The sequence below is a fragment of the Hemitrygon akajei genome, chromosome 9 (assembly GCF_048418815.1).
Source record: "Hemitrygon akajei chromosome 9, sHemAka1.3, whole genome shotgun sequence".
In the NCBI taxonomy this organism is placed as follows: Eukaryota; Metazoa; Chordata; class Chondrichthyes; order Myliobatiformes; family Dasyatidae; genus Hemitrygon; species Hemitrygon akajei.
In genome coordinates, this window is record NC_133132.1 from 108867876 (window position 1) to 108894741 (window position 26866).

At 41.0% G+C, this 26866-nt stretch overlaps 1 protein-coding gene across 4 annotated transcripts in view; it reads left to right on the forward strand.

The window, feature by feature from the left end:
• mcph1 (microcephalin 1) overlaps positions 1-26866 on the forward strand; it is a 261368-nt gene that overhangs the window by 13531 nt on the left and 220971 nt on the right. For 3 of the 4 annotated variants that reach the window (XM_073056757.1, XM_073056758.1, XM_073056759.1), the window contains exons 4-9: positions 1737-1855; positions 4555-4639; positions 6984-7095; positions 16168-16296; positions 18326-18427; positions 25002-26297. In XM_073056757.1, the coding sequence (XP_072912858.1) occupies positions 1737-1855; positions 4555-4639; positions 6984-7095; positions 16168-16296; positions 18326-18427; positions 25002-26297 (1843 nt within the window). The remainder of the gene's footprint in view (positions 1-1736; positions 1856-4554; positions 4640-6983; positions 7096-16167; positions 16297-18325; positions 18428-25001; positions 26298-26866) is intronic. The other variant, XM_073056760.1, reaches the window with a different exon arrangement.

Below are 26866 nucleotides of genomic sequence, written 5' to 3' on the forward strand. Positions count from 1 at the left end.
CTCCAGCCTCTGTAGGTCCATGAGGTTATCAGTCCCATTTATTGATTATTGATGGACTCTTTCACGTAGAAACAATTTCTCCATGTAGATAGATGAGTGCTTTCAAAAGCACAGGAAACTTTGAGGTCAATGGCAAGGTTGGAAGGGAGTACTGCTGGCTGCAGAGCAGGGTGGGTGGGATCTTTCATGATGTTAGTGGTTCTTTTCCAGAACTTTTCTTTATGTATGTCCCTGATGGTGGGTAGGCTAGTGCTGGTGATGCATTTGGCAGTTTTGACTCCCCATTGTAGAGCATCCATTGTAAAGATTGATGGTTGTGATATTACGAGTGGGAGAGTCTAGGTGCATTATACTCATTACAGTCTCTGCATCTCCGTATGCTGGCATTGTCAACCATATTGACATTCTAGAACAGAGTGTTATAGAGTCATGTAATACAGAAACTGCCCTTTGGCCCAACTAGTCCATGCCAACTAGCTTCCCATCTAAGGTAGTGCAAGTCAGGTCCGGATATTTGGAAGGTACGGCCCAGATCCGGGTCAGTATCCATTCAGCAGTCTTATCACAGTTGGAAAGAAGCTGTTCCCAAATCTGGCTGTACAAATCTTCAAGCTCCTGAACCTTCTCCCGGAGGGAAGAGGGACAAAAAGTGTGTTGGCTGGGTGGGTCGTGTCCTTGATTATCCTGGCAGCACTGCTCCAACAGCGCGTGGTGTAAAGTGAGTCCAAGGATGGAAGATTGGTTTGTGTGATGTGCTGGGCTATGTTCACGTTCTTCTGCAGCTTCTTCCGGTCTTGGACAGGACAACTTCCATACCAGGTTGTGATGCAGCCTAGAAGAATGCTTTCTACTGTGCATCTATAAAAATTAGTGTGGGTTTTAGGGGACAGGCCAAACTTCTTCAGCTTTCTCAGGAAGTAAAGACACTGGTGGGCCTTCTTGGCAGTGGACTCTGCTTGGTTAGACCAAGTCAGGTCATTTGTGATATTTACCCCGAGGAACTTAAAGCTTTTGACCTCCGGTTCCTTTTAAATCTTTCTCTTTTCACCTTCAACTCATGTTTTCTAATTCTTGATTCCACAACCACCGCCACCGTATAGATCTTTATACGATCACCCCTCACTCTCCAATACTCTAGTGAATAAAGTCCCAATGAGCTCAACCTTTCTCTATAACTCTGTAGTCCCAGCAACATCCTCATAAACCACCCCTACAGTCTACCCATCATTCCTATAGCAGACGACCATAAAGCCATGAGACCCAGGAGCAGAATTAGGCTATTTGGTCTGTTGAGTTCTCCATCTCACCGTAGATGATTTATTATCCCACTTAATGCCACTCTTCTGCCTTCTCCCTCTAACCTTTGACGCCCTTGCTAGTCAGGAGTCTTTCAGCCTCTGCAGCTCCACAATTGTCTGTGACAATGAATTCCTCAGCTTCGCCAGGAGCTACAGAAATTGCTCCTTATCTCTGTTCTAAAAGGATGTCCTTCTATTTTATGGCCGTGCCTTCTGGTCCTCACTATTAGAAGCACCCTCTCCACAAGACCAGAACAAAACACAGTATTACAAAAAACAGAAGTGTACCCCCTTAAAAAATGAAAATGGTATTGCTATTGGTCTTCAGTTGCATGAAATGCATTGTTGGTTTATTGTTGAGTTTTGTGATTAAACTATCTTTTTTCAAAAGAAATAAAAATTGATTTTAAATTTTAAAACTAGCAAATTTGTTTGCAGGTTTTAAAATACTTCAATAAGCAAGTGACACATGTGATATTCAAGGATGGACATGAAAGTGTGTGGAAGAAGGCTCAGAAAATGGGTGTGAAGTTGGTATCTGTACTTTGGGTGGAAAGGTATTGATAATTCAATAAACCTTGTGGAAAAACTATTGCTTTGCATTTTAAACTTGTGTGAAAGCAAGGTGGTAAGTGGATTTTTGAGATTACTTGGAGTGTCTATTTCCCTTGAAATCAATATTTTACTTGGAGAAAATCATTTGACAAAGTACTGCATTAAATATTCTGCATGTTAGATCTGTAGCATGAATCAAAAAAGCTGGTCAAGATCTGAGTTTTTGTTTAAATTAATGGGTGTTTGGAGCCCATTCTTAATCCACGATTTTTCCTATTTTAATTTTATTGTTTGGCATTTCACTATTTGGCAATTGATCATAACTCCAAAACATAGCACAGGCTTTTAGTTTAATCTAATCCTTGACATCCATGGTTCCTTGGATTTCCTGTCTTTTACCTTCATCTTTTACAGGAACAGATTTACCTTACACTGTCAGCTTGTTGTCTTCGTACTTGTTCAATAATATGCTTGCCTTGTGTCTGAGGTAAAAGCTTTACAGCTGTATGTTACTCACTGCCAACGTACCAAGCCTCTTGAAGTGAAAAAGGACAGCTCAAGCTAGAAATCAGAAATAAGAACAGATTTTGCTGGAGAAGCTTGAGGCCAGACAGCATCTCTGGAAAGAGAAACAATTTGAATTTCACATATTCAATGTTTTAGGAACAGCTTCTTCTCCGACTGAACAACTTTCATGGTTTTTCTTTATTTTGAGGCTTCTGGAGAAGTCGAACTTAGAGTTGTGTATGGATACATAATTTGAGAATAAATGAATCTTATTGAGGTTGTAAGAAACAATTGCCTCAGTAGCAATGCAAGGTAAAAGGGGTGGAGGCTGGCAATGGGTGGAACAAAAGGAATTTCTCGAATGGTGTAAAGTCAGAATCGGGTTTATTATCACCGGCATGTGACATGAAATTTGCAGCAGCAGTTCAATGCAACACATAATCCAGCAGAGAGAAAATAATAATAATAAAATAAAACTTAATAATAAACAAGTAAATTAATTATATATATATATGTAGGATAGATTTAAAAAAGTGCAGAAACAGAAATCCCGTGTATCTTTTTTTAAAAAAAAAAGTGAGGTAGTGTCCAAAGCTTCAATGTCCATTTAGGAATTGGATGGCAGAGGGGAAGAAGCTGTTCCTGAATCGCTAAGGGTGTGCCTTCAGGCTTCTGTATCTCCTACCTGATGGTAAGAGTGAGAAAAAAGCATGCCCTGGGTGCTGGAGTTCCTTAATAATGAATGCTGCCTTTCTGAGACACTGCTCCCTGAAGTTGTCCTGGGTACTGTAGACTAGTGACCAAGATGGAGCTGACTAGATTTACAACCTTCTTCAGCTTCTTTCGGTCCTGTGCAGTAGACCTTCCATACCAGACAGTGATGCAGCCTGTCAGAGAAAACAAACAAGGCAGGTTATTATTCTTAATCAATTTTAGTTTATAACAGCCTATCATTTTTATTTTTATTATAACAATAAAATGCAAGCAGGCTTTTTCTACTGAAGTTGGGTGCGACTTGACTTGAGGGTGGAAGGTGAAATGATGAAAGGGAAAATGAGGGGGACCTACAGACAGAGGGTGGTACGAGTGTGGAACAAGCTGCCAACAGAAGTGATGGGTGCAGATTTGATTTCAACGCTTTAGAGAAATTTCGATTGGTATGTAGTTGATAGGGGTATGGATGTAGAGTAATAGTTTGACACAGACTAGATGAGCTGAAAGGCCTTTTTCTGTGATGTGGCACTCCATAACTCAATGACTCTGCTGTTTTATTCAACAACATCCTTAAACAAAATATGAGAAATCCAGTGGGATCTTTATGATATTTACCATCCTGTTACAATGCTGTCGGCTTGTCCTGGTAATGTGTGATAGCTCCACAGGCTGTTGTAACAAAGGAAAAAGTCTTAGCAATAGGTATGAAACCCCATTGGTTTCCTTGGCTGCGTAAGTCTAGGGAAGACACACTCTGGTCCTGCCAAACATGTGAGATTGAGATGGCTCTCCTACCAACCCCAAATCTCAATTTGTGGAGATGCTGTGTAATTTGTATCCCTGTTACAACTCAGTGCCAGAATCAACAGACAACACAATGCATATGATTAAAGGAATTATACTGAAGAATCTAAAAGAAAAGTTTGTAAAGAAAAGAAAGCAAAAACAAAGGGCCCATTACAATTTAACAGTCAAATGTACACCAGTTGGAGCTCAATTCACCAATCCTCAGTCGATCTCACCGTTGGGCTCCATTGAATCACAATCTCCCCTCTGGGTCTGATCCTACAACCGGTTCTCTCCAGTGTCTTCTCTCTTCCTCTCACCCTGAACAAAAAAACCCAGCTCACATTCCAAAGCATATGTTATCTCTAACCGTAACCCAAACGCTGCTTCTACAGAAAGACCATTACACCAGCAGTGATGCAGGTAAAATTGACAATGTAACATGTTTGCTTCTGTATTTTATTTAGAAATGATGTACTATCCTGCTTTTAAGTATCCAGATTTAACAAAGTATGAGGTATCGTTCATGGAAGGTGGAAATATTAAGCTTGCATTGGCTTATATAGGCTGCATATAAATGTATTATTAAAAAAGTCAAATATTGGGGTTGCTATTTGATTAATGCATGAAAACAGGCAGCTGTCCAGGTAATCTTTTTTGCATCGTGTTAAAATGTTATTAACTTACTTTAAAGGTGTTTGGTGACACGCAGCCACGTTGATGAATCCCTATTTCCTGCAAAAAATGAAAGTAAACATTTATTTGAAAATAAGAGAACTGTGAGTATAATGCACGGAATAATTTTTAACTTTTTTACAATATGCAGTTTTATGTTTTCATAAATACACTAAGGATAATGCGTAGGTGTTTTTGTTTATGTGCAAGGCACTTTAGCTGTATGAGTTTCTCGAATGGAAAATGCAAACTGATATGTAACTCTAAAGGTGGGTGTATTCATCAATTGTGCAGATGCTATGAAAGTAAAAGTTTTACTCTTGCAATCAGACAAAATGTTGCATGCAAGTGCAAATTCACATGGTTTCCTTTCATTTTCCACTGGGTGGGGAGAAAAAATCATGGACAGAACAAAGAGCAAAGAACACTAAAGCACATTGGGCTAATTTTTAAGCAATCATGGCTTTTGTTGTATAGCACTTAGTTGGGATGCAGAACATTCAGAGGTTTAAAAAAGAAACTGGAGCTTATTTCTTTTATCACTCAAATAGGTCAACTTGAAAAATAGACATTATCTACTAGCCCATCAGTCAGCTGCACTGCATTAGACATTTTTAACAACATAGCTCGGATTATCTTTATTTTGACTTCATTCTGCCACGCAAGTTGATAGGGTTGTTAAGGAGGTATTTGGAGTGTCAACCTTCATTAGTTGGGGATCTGAGTACAAGTGCCATGAGGTAACGTTGCAGTGCTCTAAAACTTTGGTTAGACAACAGTTGGAATATTGTGTTTAGTTCTGGTTCCCTCATTGTAGGAAGGAAGTGAAAGTGCAGAAGAGTTTTCCCAGGACTCTACCTAGGTTGGTGATCATGTCTTATGAGGAAAGGTTGACCAAGCTAATGTCCTTTGAAGCGAAGGAAGATGAGAGGTGACTCGATAGAGGTCTACAAGATGAGAGGCAGAGATAAGCGGATAGTCAGACTTTTACTCTGGGTGAGAATGACTAATGTGAGGAGGCATAATTAAGTTGATTGGAGGAATGTGTCAGGTTGTGTCAAATGTAAGATTTTACAGAGTGGTGGGTGCTAGGGGTGGTTGTAGAGGCAGATACATTTGGGTCATTTAAGAAACTCTTAGATGGACATGTAGATAAAAAAAATGGGAGGCTATGTAGGAGGGAAGGTTGGATTGATCTCAGAGTAGGTTAAAAGTTGGAACAACATTATAAGTAACCATGAAGGTTAGACCCTCCCACCTACACAATTCTCCATTTAAATGCCCCTAATATATTGGCTTCTACCACCACCCATAGCAGGGCATTCACATGCATGCATCATGCTCTGTGTATTATATATTTAAAAAAAACTTTGACATCCCCTTGTACTTGCCTCCAATCACCTTAAAATTATACCCCCTTGTATTAGCCATTTCCAACCTGGGGGGAAAGGTATGTGGCTTGTTCAATGCCTCTTGCTTAAAAAATCTGGAGTCCAAAAATGCTTTCAGAAATGGTGACTGTCAGCCTGAAAGAAGTTTGTGAAAAAGTTTTTACTTTTGTCCTTCTCTGATCTTGCGTCGCATATGCCTGTCAGTGGCCTGGTGACTTTGCAAAGAATGAATTAGGGATGGAGTATAAATGTTTGCATATCCACTAGCTCCCAAATGGCACAAATAAATGAACCATCCATGCATGTTTCAGTTGAAACCCTGGCCATGTTGAAATGTTCTATTTGAATCTTTGTTCATACTTGGTATAATATTGGCTACTCCTCTTCTGTTCAATACCCGTTTAATATTCTCAAAATTACACATCAGGGTCTAGTACATATGCCTTTCACATTCCCACTCTTCTCACATTCAGTAATTTTCTTGTTAGCTTTGCATTATTCTAAATTTCTTATAGAAATTTTGAATATTGCTTTTAAGGCCACGTATTGTCACGTCTCCCCCCCCACCCCCATTTGTATCCCTGCTTTGCACCACAAGATATGTTCAGTAATTCAAGGAACAACCATTCATTCCCATATTCATTACCACCTGCTTAGTTATTCATCTTTGGTTTTTATTGTCAAGATCCCTGAGCTTTGTAATTACATTAACCTGTTAACTACCGCTTATTAGTTAAGTAGCACTTGCTGTGTTTCTGCCATTTTTATGTTTGGTGATTTCCACAAAGTATATTCTCTTTGTGCTGTAACAAGTATTTGTACCACTGGACCCGGGCTTGCAAGGTCGAGAGAGTGGAAACCTAGTGAAATGGCTTTTCCACTTCAAAATCTCTCCTGCACAGATTTCCTGTTATTGCCAGATACGGCAGATGCACATTCTCTCATTTTTGAATATTTTTAAAATAATATATACATTGTCTTTTTAAGTGGGCTGTAAATTTTGTTTTTTTAATGCAGTTATGTAATGTTAAATTGTTACTTGATATAAATTTTCCAGCATAGATGTATGAAGCCCAAGGACTTCATAGAAAAGACACCAGAGAACAACAAGAGGCTACAGAAGAAATTTGAGCAAATGATTCAGGAGCTAGATTTAAAAAGAACTTCTGGTGAGTGTTCAGTTTTTAAAAAATGAACTGTAAACATTGTTTACATGCTCAAAACTGTTTTGATTTGCTAGCTTTAAGCACAGCTGAGTAAGTCTATGGCGACGGGTAGAGGTGGTGCAAAGAAATGGAGTACAGTTTTTGGATTAAACCATTGAGTAGATTGATGTAAAGAGCAAAGGTGGAGGCATGAGAAGCAGTGGAAAAGTAGTAAGGAGTGAGGGTGAGAATGAAAGTAGCGGAGGTCAGTCAAGGTAGAAGAGAAAAGAGAGAAATTGTTGGGGAAGGAGTAGTGAGGGTTAATAACTAGTAAATAGGCATACGGATTGTGATAATGTGGTAACAGCGAACAGCATTCAAAAGTAGAGACGAGGAATGCAGCTGCAACAATTCCCAGGTTTCAGGAACTTCCCTAATTTTGTAATAGTGTGTACCCAGTGGGCAATAGAAAATTGGATTTACTGCTAGACCTATGGATGATCATTTTATTCAGTTACCAGGATCTAGACTGTTAATTAAGTCTTCCTTTAGCCACTACTCTGTTATCAAAATGTAGTTTTACTGGTAATCTTGTTAGCTGAGAATGTAAAAGTGTAACAAATTCATTCTCAGGTAGATCAGCTTTGGCTGGTCACCTGGTATGAGCCAGTGTTTAATAAATCACTTGTTATTTGAACATCAACTCTGTGTGATTCTTCAGTTTGCTCTTACAGAAACTCTTTCGAATAGACATTTTGAGGGAAGTTGAAGGTGGTTGAGGATACGAGTGCCAGTGCACTAGCTCAGGTGGTGTGAAGCGCAGAGATAAGGAGTGAAAATGAGGATAAGGGAAAGATTGGAGGGTATTTTGTGTTTCTCTCTTCTGTTTTGAAGGTATGGAGCAGGTAGGTGCAGAGTTATAATTGTTTTCTCCTGAAGGAAGGTGTGGGAGGGAAGAAATATTAATAAATATGGTTGAAGAGAAAAGAGAATGAAATTTTGCCCTGGGTAGAAATGGTGCAAATAGCAGGGAAAAAAACTGAACAGCGTGGAGGAAGTTTGTAATTTCTGTTTGTTTCTGCTTCTTAAAACCCGTCACCCCTACTTGGTCATAGGCTACCAGTTGTAGCCTGCCAGTGTCATCCATCCTGGGCCACTCTTGACATTGTCTCCAGTTGCAGCCCATCTTCTTGGTATGTCTTTTTTCTCCCAGGGAAGATGGTTTAGAGCTTGTGTTTGCATATCTGTAACTCGGTTTTTACAGGATGGTGTTGCTAGCCCTTTGCCCAATCCTCCTTTTGCAGCCAGGCTTTGGACTGTCTCTGGCTGAGTTAGATAATGGTTTAGCAAGTACAGATAAAGACTGTGGAATGACCAGAGCAAGACTGAGTCCGGGCTGCCAGGGAGTTGGTCAATGTTATGATTTGCCTAGGAGAGAGTGAAGAGTAAGTGACGGGTGAAGGGGTAGCAAACACTGAGAAGATGACAACTGGTGCTGAAATTTGGGTGGAAGTTTTGTAATTGGGTGGGGACTTGTGTAAAGATAGATTATTCTGAGTTCAGTGGAGTTGCTTTGAGCAGGTTTGGGTGTGTGCTTCCAGTATGTTGCCAAGTCGATTCGTATTCTTTAGTTGACGGTGTTCAAAGTAAATTTATTATCAAAGTACACATACCCTGAGATTCATTTTCTTGTGGGCATACACAGTAAATACAAAGAAATTAACATTATTAATGACAACCGGTGGCAAGTGTTTATTTTTGATGAATGGTAATTGGTGGGGTTTCAAGAAATCACAGTGGTTATTTCATCAATGAGCTGGAATAAAATGGTTTGCAATGTGAAGCATATGACAAGCTAAAGAAAATCACTGAAGGAATTTTGGAAGCTATTGCAAGGGTGATGTTGATGAAATAGTTTAATGTTGGTCAGCTGGTCATTGGTGTTGGAGTAAGCAAGGAGTTCAGTTTGGTGTAAGCTGGGATTGGCCTTAGCTAGTGTAATTGTGAGAAGAGAACAAGAGTTTTGGTTAAATAGCAATGAACAGAATGTACATCTTCCTTGTAAGGCAGTTGGGGTACAGAAAAAGCAAATGAAGTGGACTTTGAGGCTAGGTAGCATTAGCAAATATATCTTGCATTACTCAAGGGTATTGGAGTTTGGAGTTCAATTCTACCATCCTTTGTAAGCAAGTGTGTATGTTTCTTCCCGTGTGCGCATGAGTTTTCTCTGGGTGCTTAGGTGTCCTCTCACAGTCCAAAGACATACCGATTAGTAGGTTGATTGGTCAATGTAAATTGTCCTGTGATTAGGCTTGGGTTAAATTGGAGGGTTGCTGGGCTGCACAGTTCGAAGGGCCAGCAGGGCCTTGTTGTATCTCAAAATAAAAATAAGCTAAAAGAACCATCCAAGTCAGATATCTGGTGTGAAAATAGCCCTGTCAGTGTTAGTTATTATTATGAAGGTTGAAGAGGGAAGGATGGGAAGAGCAAGGTAGAAGGAAGTTAGTTGGAGCTACAGTCGATAACCTTCCGCTCATATGGGAGACTGAGGAAGTGATAGATAAGAGTTGCTGGGAACTAGTCATCCCTAGGTTGCAGGAGGCAGGGTGACTGTAACGAGAAAAAAAGAGAAATTGGCAAGTCAAAACACAGTACCCCTGTGATCATTCCCCTCAATAAGTATGTCATTTTGGATACTGTTAAGGGGAATAATCTGCCGAGGGAAGGGAAGGTGCAGCAACTGGATCTCTGGCACTGAGTCTGCTGTGACTCAGAAGAGACGACAGGTTAAGAGGACTACAGTATTGATAGGAGATTCCATAAGTAGAGGAATAGAGATGAGATTCTGTTGCTGTGGTAGAGGCAACCGGGTGGTATGTTGCCTCCCAGGTGCTAGGGTCAGGGATGTCTTGGATGGAGTCCACAGCATTCTAAAGGGAGAGTGTGAGCAGCCAGAAGTCTTAGTACATATTGGCACCAATGACATAGGTAGGAACGGAGGTACTGAGAAGAGATTTTAGGGACCTGAAAAGCAGGGTCTCTGGGGTAGCGACCTGTGTCATGATCCAGTGAGGATAAGAATAGGAGCATTTGGCAGATGGCTTCCTTAAAGGAAAACCTTGGTTGACAAATCTGTTGGAATTCTTTGAAGAGCTAACAAGTAGGATAAACAGAGGCGAATCAGCAGACGATATGCACTTTGACAAGGTTCCACACATGAGGCTGCTTAACAAGTTGAGAGCCCAGGATATTACAGGAAAGATACTAACATGGATAGAGCATTGGCTGATTGGCAGGAGGCAAAGAGAGGGAATAAAGGGAGCTGCAGGTGACTAATGGTTTTCCACAGGGGTCTGTGTTGGGACCGGTTCTTTTTGCATTACATGTCAATGATTTGGATGACAGAATTGACGGCTTTGTTGCAAGGTTTGTGGATGATATGAAGATGGGTGGAGGGGACAGGTAGTGTTGGGAGCAGAGAGGCTGCAGAAGGACCTGGGCAGATTAGGAGAATGGTCAAAGAAGTGGCAGATGGACTACAGTGTTGGGATGTGTACGGTCATGCACTTCGGTAGAAGAAATAAAAGTGGAGACTATTTTGTAAATGGTGAGAAAATTTAAAAATTAGAGGTGCAACTGGACTTGTGCAGAATTCCCTAAAGGTAATTTGCCAGTAGAGTTGGTGGTGAAGAAGATAAATGCAATGTTAGCATTCATTTCATGAAGACTGGAATATAAAATCAAGGATGTAATGTTGAGGCTAAATAAGGCACTGGTGAGGTCTCACTTGGAGTATTGTGAGCAGTTTTAGTCCTCTCAACTGAGAAAGGATGTGCTGACATTGGAGAGAGTTCAAAGGTTCACAAAAATAATTCTGGGATTGAAAGGCTTATTATATGCAGAGCATTTGATGGCTGTACTCATTGGAATTCAGAAGAATGAGGTGGGATCTCATTGAAACCAATTGGATGTTGAAAGGCCTTGATGGTGTACATGTGGAAAGGATGTTTCTGATGGTGGGGGAGTCTTAGACCATAGGACACAGCATCAGAATATCCATTTCGAACGGAGCTGACGGGGAATTTCTTTATCCAATGAGTGGAGAATTTGTGGAATTCATTGCCACAGGTAGCTGTAAGTAATTGGGTATATTTAAAGCAAAGATTGATAGATTCTTGTTTAGCAAGGGTATTAAGGGTTACAGTGAGAAAGTAGGAGATTGGGCCGTGAAGGAAATGGATCAGTCATGATGAAATGGCGGAGTAGAAAATAGGTTAAATGGCCTAATTCTGCTTCTATATCTTATGGAGTTAAAAGAAGCTACTGTGAGCCATATAAATTCCTAACTTGTAATTTCACATGCAGTTAAGCACTAACATTTCTATCAACATGCTGTACCATAGTGACACTGAATGGCTGGAGTCTGCAACAGCAGGGAGACTAAAAGCAGTCTTATGCTGCTTTTTTCTCATCATCTATTTAGCAACTTAATTTTACATGACATCTAGCATGAAATTACATTGTAGCTACAATACTTACAAGTAATAGTAATGCAGTTAAATGTTGACAAGAGCCTTGTGAATGTAATTAACCAATGTAAAAAGATAAAAATTTTGGTCAGATATGTCAAATGAATTCAAAATGAAAATGAGGAAAATCCAAAGGTATGGGAGTCTTTTAAAAACTTAGACAAGAAATTCTCAAATAAAATTAATCCAGTAGTAAAAGAATACACCCTATCCCCGTTATATGCGAGGGATACATTCCTCGCAGGTGACACATAATATGGAAAACACATTATGTGAATAATTATTTAAATGGAGAAAATAGGGATGTGTTCTGGAGGGCTTCCTAAATATGTTTTATCTGTAATTTATCCACATTTTCATACCAATACAACACAAAAGCAGCACCACAAGACAATATTTGTATTATATTTCATCAATTTAAGGTAATATTCAGCATAATAAATCATATAAAGTTAACATGCTAGGGTGTAGAGTACTCACCAACAGTGGCAGTTGTGTGGGCTCCAGGAGTTGAGTAGTTGTGCAGTGGTGTTGGGCAGGTTGACATGGATGGGGTGGATGGTTGTGGGTCGTCAGGATCATCAAGGACAGCGAAGGGTGAAGGAAGTCTCACAGAACTCTCTGACAAGTTAGTGGAACTCTGGAACTGCCGGTAGCAGGAGATACGACAAGTGTGGAGTGCTCAGGTGGAGGTGGAGTTGGCGTGGATGACACCGGTTTGAAGTAAGTGGTGAGGGTTGCTTGCTTGGCAATATTTTGTTTTTCAGCATAAATTTGCTTATAGGGAAGAAAGATTGACCGCAGGGAATGACTGAGATGCTGACTCTGTTCTAAACTTGGGTCCATGTCCATCGCCATTTGTGTCAAGTGTTCCCCAGCCTTATTTAAAAAAAAAAAAAAAAAAAAAATTCTGCCAGTTGCTTCACCGTAAAATCCTTCACCTGCAACTCGACACTTTCTTCTTCATCGTTGTTATCACCTTCAGTCTGAGTTAAACGTAGAAGATCATCCACACTTAATTCTTCATCATGAGAATCCAGGAGTTCTACCGCGTCAGCAGTCTCGATCTGAGAATCCTTCCCCACCAGTTTTACTGCTCGGCCACACAATCCTGGACAGCTGTAGTGAAGGCAGGAAACCCCTTGAAAGTGTGCACATACTCCGCCCAAATTGATTTCCACGCTGTATTGAGAGTGGAAGACCTGACCTCTTTCCAGGATTCATCAATGTTGTTGATGGCATGTCTGATGTTGAAGGACTTCCTCCATTCCCTCACCGTTGGTAATCTCCTGGGATTTTCAAAATCGTCTGTTGTTTGCAGCATCTGAGAGACAGTTCGGCGTTTAAAAAAAACAAAAAACAAAAAAAAACGCCTTGAATGTGGATATCACACCTTGGTCGAGTGATTGAATCAGCGGTGTTGTGTTAGGTGGCAGGTATCGCGCACTGAATGCTGAATGCTGTCCAAATGTTTAGGATGGGCTGGTGCATTGTCAAACAACAAAAAAACCTTTAAAGACAAGATTCTGTTCCTGACAGTAGCATTCAGCCTCAACAGCAAAAGATTACCAAAACAACCTTCAAAGACTTGACCAGTGATCCATGCTTTCTTGTTAGCTGCCCAGTGGACAGGAAGCATATTCTTACTCAAACCCTTACGAGCACGGGGATTTAGTGAATGGTAAACTACAAGAGGCTTCATCTTCCAGTCTCCTTCAGCATTGGAACATGTAAGCAGAGTCAACCTATCCTTTGCTGCCTTGAAACCTGACGCAGTCTTTTCATCCTTACTTATGTAAGTGCGTTTTGGCATACGCTTCCAAAAAAGCCCGGTTTTGTCTGCATTAAACACCTGCTTTGGTGTGATGCCTAACTCAGCTATCATAGCCCGCAACTGCACAGGGTAGCATTAAGCAGTTTTGTGGTCAGCACTAGCTTGCTCACCATGCACAGCTAAGTTGTGAAGCCTCTGACAATTTACAAACTTAGAAAACTATCCCCTACTTGCATTAAAGCTAACAATATCACTTGACACTTCCTCACTAGCCTCTGAACAAAGACGACCATAAATTTCCAAAGCTTTCACACAAAGATGATCGGCACCGGGTGTTGTTTTTTACTTTGTTTCATGCTCAATGTACAAACTCAACATTTTCTCCATTTTTGTCATAATTGGGTGATGCACTTTGGTAACAGTCTTTGAAGATACTTGAGATGAATCAATCACTGCACTTTTTATTTTCTCAGTATTTTTCTTTACGTTCCTGATCGTGGACTCACCCAGGCTGAAGTAGAGTCCCAGAGCTGTGTTACCTTCACCTGAGGCGGCCCTGTTTATAATTTCCAGCTTTTTTCAATTGTTAAAGCGATTCTCTGCTGTTTGGCTGATGGCCCAGGACTTGACATAGGACGCTTAGGAGGCATAGCTAAATGTTTCAAGCACAAAATCACTGCACCGTAGGTAATGACAACAGAAGGTTAAGAGCGCAAGATTGCACATCCACAAGCTGCCGCTATCAATACAAGAGCGGCAAGAGTAAGACTGAGGCGTGTGCACGTGGCTTGTTTTGGCGGGAAAGCGGTGCGTCTCGTCCCACACAATACTGGTCAGCCAACAGCCTCGCAGACTCTACCACACATGCACACATAACTCTGAGTTTTGAACGCATTTAAGGAGAAGTTAGTAGAAATAGGTTCAACACACAACTGTGAAAATGCATTGTCTGAAGGCGCATATAACAGGGATAGGGTGTAGTTTAAAATGCCCTGTTATTGAATATTGCAGTATATTTTGCATGAGTGTTCTCAATGATGCACAGCCATTTTTGAATGATTTGAGAGATTGATACTATCTGAAGTTACTTTGAAAATGATGCCAGTTTTTAACAAGGTGAATGAGCCAAAAAGGGGTTGGAGTCGTGTGCTATTGATTTGCCTGTGTTGAGAGGTGAGATTTCTCTGGTTCACAAGATACTGATGGTGACCACGAGAAATGGTCGACTTGAATCCTTTGAAGGGAGGCTGAGTTAATAGTGGATTATACAGGCTATATGATAATGTACAATGTAGCGTTCAGTTTTAATTTCTCTTCAGAAGAGCCTGAATCAAGGTCAGTGAAATTTTTTCTTATGGTGTTGGATGGTGGTGGACTTTAGGAGATCTAGGCCTCATATGGAGCCAGTGATCATTAATGGAGAATGTGTGGAGCAGGTTAAGACCTACAAGTATCTGGGAGTACAGTTAGACGAGAAGCTAGACTGGACTGCCAACACAGATGCCTTGTGCAGGAAGGCACAGAGTCGAGTGTACTTCCTTAGAAGGTTGGCGTCATTCAATGTCTGTAGTGAGATGCTGAAGATGTTCTATAGGTCAGTTGTGGAGAGCGCCCTCTTCTTTGTGGTGGCGTGTTGGGGAGGAAGCATTAAGAAGAGGGATGCCTCACGTCTTAATAAGCTGGTAAGGAAGGCGGGCTCTGTCGTGGGCAAAGTACTGGAGAGTTTAACATCGGTAGCTGAGCGAAGGGCGCTGAGTAGGCTACGGTCAATTATGGAAAACTCTGAACATCCTCTACATAGCACCATCCAGAGACAGAGAAGCAGTTTCAGCGACAGGTTACTATCGATGCAATGCTCCTCAGACAGGATGAAGAGGTCAATACTCCCCAATGCCATTAGGCTTTACAATTCAACCGCCAGGACTTAAGAACCTTTTTAAAAGCTATTATTAATGCTTTTTGAGATAGTGATTTAGATGCATATCATATTTTGTACTGAGTTAAGTATTGTATGTAAGTGTATGGGACATTGGAAAAAAAAAAGTTGAATTTCCCCATGGGGATGAATAAAGTATCTATCTATCTATCTATCTAAATATTCCGTGCACACTTAGTGGTCACTTTATTAGGTACATCATTTAATGCAAATATCTAATAATCAATTCAATGCATAAATGCATACAGGCATGGTCAAGATGTTTAGCTGTTGTTCAGACCAAACATCAGAATGGGAAGAAGTGTGATCAAAATGACTTTCGCCATGGTATGACTGTGGTTGCCAGGCAGCGTAGTTTGAGTATTTCAAACTGCTGAGCTCCTGGAATTTTCACACACATCGATCTCTAGAGTTTACAGAGAATGATCCGAGAGGCAAAAAAAAACATCTAGTGAGTGGCAGTTCTATAGGTGAAACACCTTGTTAATGAGAGGGGTCACAGGAGAAAGTCCTGACTGATGCAAAATGACAGGGAGGCAACAAACTCATATAACCACACGTTACAACAGTAGTGTGCAGAAGAGCATCTCTGAATGCACAACACATCAAACCTTGAAGTGGATGGGCAACAGCAGCAGAAGATTATGAACATACACTCAGTGGCCACTTCATTAGATACAGGAGGTAGCTAATAAAGTGGCCACTGAGTGTATAACATAATGTACCAACTGACTCTTGAATCTTTGTGGATCATCAAAAGCTTCAACAAGGAAAAGAGTTAACCTTAGTTCAGAGTGCAGAATTTCATCTATTATTTCCTCTCTGTCCCCATTTAAATTGCATTTTTATTTTCAAAGGAGCTGATGTGCCGTTACTTTCATTTGAAGAAGCTGCTAAAATTAAATCGGTTCCCCCAAATCATTTCTGTGAAATGCAAGAAAGATTGAAGGAAATGAAAGAAAAAAGAGAAAACCTTTCACCTACTGGTAAGTTCTCCTTGTATGCAATTTCAAGATTTGAGATATTAATGTGCTCCAACTTAATTTAACATAGATTCATCAAATACTTTTATCAAAAAAAAAGTTCATGGGATGCATGCAAAATATATGAAACTGTTGTGTGGAATTATCGGAGAACAGAAAGTCAAATATAATTCTCCCTGTAATATTCAAATTTAATTGTCATTCCACCAAAGACATGTATACAGGTAAAGGAAACAATGTTCTTCCAGGGTCAAGGTGCAAAACACAGTACCACCCTACACAACAGGTATAGTTATGATAGCACATGCAGTCACAAAAATATATTAGCACAAGTCAGTGAGGGTCATGACCTGAAGATTGATGGAATGTTGTCAATTATGGATCCAAGCTAGCTGCGAGCCACTTGCTGCTGGAGTGACCTGTTAGTTGTGCACTTAAACCTATTTGTAGATGGACCTTGCTGAACTGAATCCATGTGGTGCCAGGAGCTTCTACGTATAACTGGTGGCACGTATATAATCTAGACCAAGTCATGCTTATGAAACTTCCATTTACTGGGCATTTCTGGAAATGCGGCTTGTTAGCCTCTCGCTGACAGCCTCTAGATTCCACAGTCGGATCCCATCTTTCTCTGGCTTTGTACGTCTAGGGAGTATATGACTGCTTCTTTCAAACCCATGGTGTTGAGGTGTCTCGCCCACCCAAACCCCAATTTGTATGAATGCTGTGTGAATTACTGTCTCTGCAGTAGACTGTCAGCATGAAATAATGGATTGCACACTGCATACAATTGTATATTTATGAACATTAATTTCACCGAAGAGTTAGTAAAGAAAAGAAAGAAAAACAAAAAGGGCCTGTTATAATTAAACAGTCAAATGTGCACAAGTTGGAGCTCAAATCTTCCAAACGCCATATTCACTGACCCTTGGTAGACCTCCATGCTCTGGTTCCATCGATTTGCGTTTTCCCATTGGATCGAATCCTCCGACTGGTTCCCTCCATCTCCCACCATAACCCAAGCAGGCTGAAAGCAGAACAGACTGATTTTTCACAACTGCTAAAATGAAGTACCTACAGCATAGCAGTAAAAATGTGAACCAGGGTGTAGCACTTAAAGCACAGCAGGGAAAGGGTTCGTAGGTGGCCAAGTTACACTCCCAGTTATACTATCTGCTGGCAAAGTGACCCCACCTATTTAAGTTGAGGCCATAAAGCAAATATAACGGGCATGTTCTGTCTAATATTAGTTCTTCCTTCTCACTTGACCATGCATGTGAATAAGCTTGCAGACCTGATTCACGGGTAGTTGTGTGCAGAATGCAAACTTGATGGGAGCCCTTAACTTGCTGGTATTTGTGGAGATAAATAGAGGCAGATTCACGTTGTTATTCATCACCTTGGTACCATGGTTATATAATCTTGCAACCTTTTTCAGCAGGCTGAAGTACATTTATTTTCTGTTGTTTGTTGAGTTTTGTCCAAGGTGTAGCTGATTGCTTAATTCAGGAGACTGTTTGGAGGCAGTAATCAAATCTGATACAGATTAAATTTTCAATGATCCTCCTGAATCTCACAGATAGGGCTAAAGTAATTCTCCATGTGCTATGTGCATTGCCCACACTCTCTTTGACCCACTACTGCCATGAAGGAGGTACAGAAGCATCGGGACAAAGACTGGCAAACTGGGTGCAGCTTCTTCCCTCAGACTGTGAAACTAATGCCACCGCTGAGGTCTTGTCATTAGGAAAGCGAGCTATTTACTGTACTGTGCTGTTTACCATATGCACTTTGAAATATATTTTATTAACATCTTTGTGGCAATATTTTGGTTTATGTGCTGTGTGTGATGTATATTTTGTGGGTGCACCATGGCCCAGAGGATCTTTGTTTTGTTTGGTTATGTATGAGACAGTGAACTTGAATTTGAATTTGCATACAAGAGAGATCTAGGTTTATATGGTAAGATCAGACTGTTGTATATTGCACATAAACATTCGGTCTAATATAACTATTTATTCTCTTCACACAGCTTCTCAAATGTCACAATTGACAACATCGACTTCTCTTGTCTCTCCTTGCCATTTAATTCTTGGGGAATCTCCCACAGCAATATCAAAACCATTATCTGAAGGCAAGTGGATGAAAATGTATATTATTTAAGCTGCTTGAATTTTAATGATCTTTCTTTTCAACATGCAAAATTGAATCATCTTGTTTACCTGTGAGAGGAAATTGTACTTTTTTCCCCAGTGGAGGAATCTGATTAAAGTTAGAAGTTATGAGATTTGCTGGCCTTATTTTGAAGCAAATTAAATTGTAGAATGATCTTGTGTGGATGGGGAACACCTGATCTATTCCTGCCTTTTGCCAGCCTACCGTGGGTCCCTGCCTTCTGACCCTTTTCCTGTATCTCTTTACTTTTACCTTCAAGTTGGGCAGATGGAGCTCGTCAGCCATGTTGGCAGCTCGTTTAGGAGAAGGAAAGCTCTGATCTCATACTTAAAGAAATCAGGGCTAAAAGACAAGGTGCCTCATCAGACAAGGTGAAGGAGAATCAAAAAGGATTCTACGGATATATTAAGAGCAAAACGATTACAAGGGACAACATTTTTCCTCCGAAAGATCAGAATGGTAATCCATGCGTGGAACCAAAAGAGGTGGGAGATATCTTAAATGCAAATTCTGCATCTGGAGACAGGCACAGTCTATAGAATAAGGCCAAATGGCATCAACTTCATGGACTCTACAGATCACATAGTTTCCTGTGTTGAGGCAAGTTAGGGTGGATAAACCCCCAGGGCCTGACAAGGTGTTTCCTCGGACCCAGCAGAAATTGCCGAGGGCCTAGTAGAGATACTTAAATCATCCTTGGTGATAGGTGAGGTATCAGAGGGTTGGAGGATAGCCAATGTTGTTCCGCTGTTTAAGAAAGGCTATAAAAATAAACCAAGAAATTATAGGATAGTGAGCCTGACCTCAGGCATTGGAAAGTTATTGGACCTTATACTAAGGGACCAGATATATGAGTATTTGGATAGACATGGACTGATTAAGGATAGTCAACATAGCTTCGTGTGTGGTAGGTCATGTGTAACCAATCTTAGTTTTTCAAGGAAGTTACCAGGAATATTGATGAAGGCAAGGCAATGGATGTTGTCTTAATGGGTCTTAATGGACTTTAGCAAGGCATTTGACAAGATCCCACATTGAAAGTTGGTCAAAAAGGTTCAGTTGCTTGGCGTTCGAGATGAGGTTGGAAATTGGATTAGACATTAGCTTTGTGGGAGAAGCTAGAGTGGTCATAGAGGGTTGCCTCTCTGACAGGAGGCCTTTGACTAGTGGAATACTGCAGGGATCAGTACTGGGTCCGTTGATGTTTGTCATCTATATTAACAATCTGGATGATTATGTGGTTAACTGCATTAGCAAATGTGTAGATGACACCAATATTGGGGGCATAGCGAGGAAGGCTACCAGAGCTTGCAGTGGGATCTGGACAAGCTGGAAAATGGCAGATGGAATTTAATAGTTCATCATGTACTAAATAGATTGAAGGGCCTGTTTCAGTGCAATGTCTATGATTCTGCGACCCCCCACGGCCTTAAGACTTTTCCACTCATGGGGAAGGCTTTGGGAGTAAAGCCCGAGGAAGAATCTGGAGCCGGAGTTCTTCAGGCAGTCCTTTGAGCTAATGCTGACTGGCAACTTCTGCAATGCCGCTGCTGCCAAATTATATAGGTGTCTGCCTTTCCTTGTAATTGTTTAGCTGTGTGGAGGGGGATGTTGTACTGTCCTGGATTGTGTGCTGGCTTGTGTCTGATAGCTAGGATTCAATATTTATTGTTGACCTTGACCAACAGAGTGCCTCTCCTTCACTTCAAGTATTTGACTTAATTGGCTTTGACCATTTATATATTAGTCCATCATTCCTATTGTGTCAACTTATTTTATTTCTGGATTATTGTCTCCAAAGTTTAATTTGTTCCTGGATTTGTAAGACTGGAGTTTACACATGTATATTAATTGTGTTCATCTTGTTAGACCAAAATACCATAAGATATAGGGCAGAATTAGGCCTTTGGCCCACCAAGTCTGTTCTGCTGTTCTCATTATGACTGATCCATTCTTCCTCTCAGCCCCAATCTCCTGTCTTCTCCCCATGTCCCTTCAAGTCCTGACCAATCAAGAATCTAACAATCTCTGTCTTAAATATACATACAGACTTCGCCTCCACAGCTGCCTGTGGCAAAGAATTCCACAGATTCGCCACTCTCTGGCTAAAGAAATTCCTCCCCCTCTGTTCTAAAAGGACACCTCTCTATTCGGAGCCTGTGTCCTCTGGTCTTAGATTCTTCCTACCGTAGAAAACATCCTGTTCCACAACCACTCTATCAAGGCCTTTCACCATTTGATAGGTTTCAATGAGGTCACCCCTCATTCTTCTGAATTCTAGTGAATACAGACAGGCCCAGAGCTATCAAACGTTTTTTATATGATAAGTCGTTCAATCCTGGAATCATTTTCATGAATTTCCTTTGAACCCTCTCTGGTTTTAGCAGATCCGTTGCAAGATGAGGGACGCAAAACTGCTCACAATACTCCAAGTGAGGCCTCACTAGCACTTTATAAAGTTTAAACATTATATCCTAGCTTTTACATTCTAGTGCTCTTGAAATGAATGGCAACATTGTATTTGTCTTCCTCACCACTGACTCAATTTGCAAATTAACCTTTAGGGAATCCTGCATGAGAACTCCCAAGTCCCTTTGCACCTCAGATTTTTGAATTTTCTCTCTATTTGGAAAATAATCTACCTTTTCACTTTTTTCTCCCAAAGTACATGACCATACACTTCCCAAAACTGTATTCCATCTGCCATTTCTTCACCCATTCTGCTAATCGGTCTTTGTGTAGCCTCTGTACATCCTCAAAACTAACTGCCCCACCACCGTTCTTCGTATCGTCTGCAAGCTTGGCCAGAAATCCATCAATTCCATCATCCAAATCATTGGCATATAACAAAGAGAATCAGTCCCAACACAGAACCCTGTGGAATGCCACTAGTCACCGCAGCCAACCAGAGAAGACTCCCCTTATTTCCACTCTATCTCCTGCCAATCAGCCACTGTTTTACCCATGCTAGAATCTTTCCTGTAATACTATGGGCTCTTAACTTGTTAAGCAGCCTCATGTGTGACACCTTGTCAAAGCCTTCTGAAAATCCAAATACACAACATCAACCAATTCTCCTTTGTCTCTCCTGCTTGTTATTTCTTCAAAGAATTCCAACAGATTTGTTGGGCAAGGTTTTCCCTTGAGGAAACCATGCTGACTACAGCCTATTGTATCATGTGCTTCCAAGGACCCCGAAACCACATTCTTAACAGTCAATTGCATCTGCTGAGCTCAGACTGACTGGCCTACAATTTCCTTTCTTCCACCTCTCTCACTGCTTGAAGCATGGAGGGACATTTTCAATTTTCCAGTCTTCCGGAACCATTCTAGAATCTAGTGATTCTTGGAGGATTATTACTGATGCCTCCACAATCTCGTCAGCCACCTCTAGGATGTCCACCATGTGGTCCAGGTGACTTATCTACCTTCAGACCTTTCAGTTTCCCGAGAACCTTCTCCCTGGTCATGGCAAACTACTGATCCCTGACGCTCTGGAACTTCCACCATACTGCTAGTGTCTTCTACAATGAAGAGTCTTGCATCTGCCATTTCCTTGTCCCCCATTACTACTTTTCCAGGATTGTTTTCCAGCAGTCCGATATCCGCTCTCAGCTCTCTATTACACTTTTGGAGTCACCTTTAATATTGTTGGCTAGCTTACTTTCCTATTCCATCTTTTCCTTTTTAATGACTTTTTAGGTGCCTTCTGTTAGTTTTTAAAAGCTTCCCAATCCTCTAACTTATAACTTTTGCTCTATTATATGCCCTCTCTTTGGCTTTTTTGGAGGCAACACACCATTCAAGTGTCTCTATCGCATGCACAGAATTTTGTCTCTGTATCTCTATGGAATCTCTGATCAACACTGCAGTTCTCTTTACTCCTCTGCTCTTCTGAGCCACAGTATCAGACTCCGTGCCAGAGGCCAGGTCACTGTGTCTCCCCTGATAGGTTGTCCCACTCAGTAGTCTACTTATTGAGGGGAATGGCCACAGATGTACTCTGCAGGGGCTGTGCATTTCCCCTCCTCCTCCTGACAGTCACCCAGTTGTCTGTCACCTGCAACAGGGATGGCTTCCTCCCTGTAGCTCCTATCTATCACCTCCTCATTCTCCCATATGAGTCAAAGGTCATTGAGCTGCAGCTCCAGTTCCTTAATAGGTGCAGATGTGTGTATCCAGGAGCCTGGAGGTCTCCGACACTTCCCACATCTCAGATACAGAATGAAATGCTGCTCCTGGAGTCATTCTTGCTACACTACTATGCCCTAACAGACAAGAAATGAACAAATAGGAACACAGAGGTACCCTCAGGATACTTTATCTGGCCTAAGCCTGTGAGCCAAAGCCGCTCTAAAACTAACGCACTTAAAAGAATGACCGCTCCGCTTACACTTGCATTATTTTGTTTTGGCCTTTTCTGATGAATGCCTCTAGTTGATTGGTCGCTGTCCAACTCAGCAAAACTGCTGCTAAGTTTTGCCTTTTAAATCTTGATCCCGGTTCTGAATGAAAGTTGGCTCTTTTTTACGCACTCCCTCGCATTGATTGCCCAACTCTGAAACCATGTGATAATAAGGATGGAAAGACTATGGTCAGAGGATCTTCAATGTCCACCTTTATTCTACTTCCGTTTTGCCCTGTGTCATCTGTATTCAGTTTGATACAACCTTACCATAGTCATAATGTTGAAGCTATTAAAAGACCGAGATAGAGTGGACATGGAGAGGATGTTTCCACAAGTGACTGAGTCGTGGACCAAAGGGCACAGCTCAGAATAGAGGGTGTCCGTTTAGTACAGTGACGATGAGTTTCTTTAGCTGGACGGTGGCAAATCTGTGGAATTCATTGCTACAGATGGCTGTGGAGGCCTAGCATTGGGTATATTTAAAGCGAAGATTGATAGGTTCTTGATTAGTTGGGGTGTCAAAGGTTATGAGGAGAAGGCAGGAGAATGGGGTTGAAGGAACTAATAAATCAGCAATGATGGAATAGTAGATCAAACAAGTGGTCTAATTGTGCTCCTGTGTCTAATGGTCTTATAAGGATAGGAAGACTGGGAATCCTATTCAGGGAATCCACAATGCCCTGATGTCTGTCATTAGCCCTCAGTTCTACTTGTTATTTTTCTCTTGTACCATCTCCATTGTTTGCTGCAACTTTACAATGGTCATTAGCATTCTCTTCTCTCCCATTTTCTAATCCATACCTTTTCTCATCCAGGGAGCTGCAGCTTTGAATGTCTTTGTGTTCCTGGTATTTCAGACCGGAGCGAAGAGCTTTCTGTTCTATGCTCCACTCTCCCTTTTATTTTGTTACATGGAACTTCATTAAATGACTTTAGAATCAGGATTATTATCACCGGCATGTGTCATGAAATTTGTTAACTTAGCAGCAGCAGTTCAATGCAATACATAATCTAGCAGAGAGAGAAAAATAATAATAATAATAATAAATAAAATAAAACATTAAATAAACAAGTACACCAATTATGTATATTGAATAGATTATTTTTAAAAGGTGTGCAAAAACAGAAATACTGTATATTAAAAAAGTGAGATGGTGTCCAAAGCTTCAAAGTTCATTTAGGAATCAGATGGCAGAGGGGAAGAAGCTGTTACTGAATCACTGAGTGTGCACCTTCAGGCTTCTGTATCTCCTACCTGATGGTAACAGTGAGAAAAAAGCATGCCCTGGGTGCTGGAGTTCCTTAATAATGAATGCTGCCTTTCTGAGACACTGTAGGCTAGTGCCCAAGATGGAGCTGACTAGATTTACAACCTTCTGCAGCTTCTTTCGGTCCTGTGCAGTAGCACCTCCATACCAGACAGTGATGCAGCCTGTCAGAATGCTATATATGTAAATATATGTAAGACCATAACTGGTAGGAGCAGAATTAGGCTGTTTAGCCCTTTGAGTCTGCTCAGCCATTCCACGATGACTGATTTATTAACCCTCAACTGCATTTTCCTGCCTACTCCCATTATTGGAAACATCCTCTCCATGCCCACACAATCTAGACCTTTCAAAAAACACATTAAAGATGGAAATAGAGCTGTTTCCTAAGATGCAAGCAAAGGAGTTGTCGTTTAGTGCCCACATAACTCTACTCCGTCTTCTTGTGACCACTTACCAAACAAAATAATAAATAAGTAATAAATATTGAAAACATGATATGAGTCCTTGAAAATAAGTCCATCAGTTGTGGAAACAGTTCAGTGTAGGATGAGTGTTCTGTGGTACAAGAATATAATAGTTGAGTTCCTGAATCTGGTGGAGTGGGTCCTGAGGCTCCTGTACCACCTCCCTGATGGCAACATCAAGAAGAGAGCGTGGCCTGGATGGTGGGGGTCCTTGATGATGGATGCTGCTTTCTGTGGCGGTGCTTCATGTAGATATGCTCATTGGTGGGGAGGGCTTTATTTGTGATGGATTGGGCTGTATCCACTATTGTTTTCTGTTTTCATAATCCTATCGTATTTTCATGTCTTACTTTCATGCATTTAATAATGAAGTTATTTATCTTGTTACAGAAACTGATTCTGGAGGTGTGTCTGTTAATAAAACTTCTGAACAAAGCAAGACTTCACTCTCAGATGATTATGAAGGACAAGTGGGTCAACCTTCCTGGACAGTGCCTTTTGTACAGGGAATGCATTTAATCAAATCGCCACAGAATGAAAACAAAAATACTTTACTGCAAAGAAGAAAAAAATCGATTACTAAAATGAAATTACAGTTTCTGAAGACAAGTACCGCCACTTCTCTGCATCGTGACCAAGTCTCAGGTGGCTCATGTAATCAGGAATTGAATGAACAGTATTCTGAAGGAAGTGTGAAAGATTTGAACAATGCTACAGCAGATCTGAACCTTAGTAATGCACTGCTGAACAAAACTGTGCAATCACCTCCACTAGTGAAGTCAACAGCCACTGTAGAAAATCACTCTCTTAAAGAATCAGATTTTGTATCAAATGAATATTATAAAAATTATCCGCTGCAATCTAATATTTCAATTGCACCTAAGAAAAATCAATGTAGCTCAAAGAAAAATTGGAAATTATTTAAGGACTATTTTAAATCAAGTCCAAATAATATATCTGAAGCAAGCAACTTGCCAATTAAAGAAGACAGGTTGCTGTATGAGGACTTCTTTTCTCCAGTTAACCTGAAAGACCACCAAAGAAATAAAAGGCCTTCATTGGGTATGCTTCCGCCTGAATCACCAAGTCCCCCCAGAATTACTTTTGGAAGCGTGAACCAAAAAAGAAAATTGCAGGCAATCCATCCACTGAATTGTGTAGATAGAAATAAACGGGCAAAAAGTGCAGCAAACGTCAGTGTTGAAGTGCAGCCCAATGCTTCTGTTTACAAAGATAATGAATCTTTCAACACCGCTGCACTGACTAGCAAAAATATCCACGTTGGAACCAATGTTACACTTCAGCCAGACACTTCTGAAATTCGTAAGAGGAGGAAATCTCGTAAAGAACTATTTAAGTGTTTTTCTAATGAATCAGAAGAATCTATAAATGAAGTGTTAGAGAAGAAAGAACTGCGACAGTGTCATGAAGAGAAAAGGCTGGACTGGCTTCCAAATGATGCCACTGTGAGTTGTCCTCTGAAAGGCAAAACAATACCAGCCAATTTGCACCACGAACCACAAGCCCACTCAATAATTTCCACACAACGCTCTGATCAGAAGAAAAAGAAAGAATGTGAGATAAAAGTACAGGACTGTCAAGAGGACAAATTATCCAAAAACCTCTTAAAGCTGCAAAGAGTTGACAGTGAATTGGATGCCAGTCATCAGAGTGGACCCAGCCGAAGTATGTGATTTGTTTGATTACACTACCTCAAAGCAATTAAGATGATTCTTTATCATATTAAAAAGATATATCCAGCGGGCAGCAGAGTGATAGGGCTTCGGCTCAACGGGCTTAGGCAGTAACAGGACGAGGTGAGGTAGTTTTAACTGTGCTAATGGAGGGAAGGAAGTAATATGTGTGTGTGAGGCCAGTTTTCTGTGCTTGGTGTCCAATGTGGGAGGTCTTGGAGTCTCCCAGGCTCCCAGACGGCCATATCTGCACCAGGTACGTTGAGCGTCAGCTCCTGAGGGACCGAGTTAGGGAACTGGAAATGCAGCTTGATGACCTTTATCTAGTCAGGAAAGTGAGGAGGTGATAGCAAGGAGTTATAGGCAGGTGGTCACACCGGGGCCAAGGGTGACAGACAAGTGGGTCACAGTCAGGAGGGGGAAGGGGAAGAGTCAGGTACTAGAGAGTACTCCTGTGGCTGTGCCCTTGACAATAAGTACTCCTATTGGAGTACTGTTGGAGGGGGGCACAGCCTAACTGGGGGAAGTGACAGTGGCCATGCCTCTGGCACAGAGTCTGGC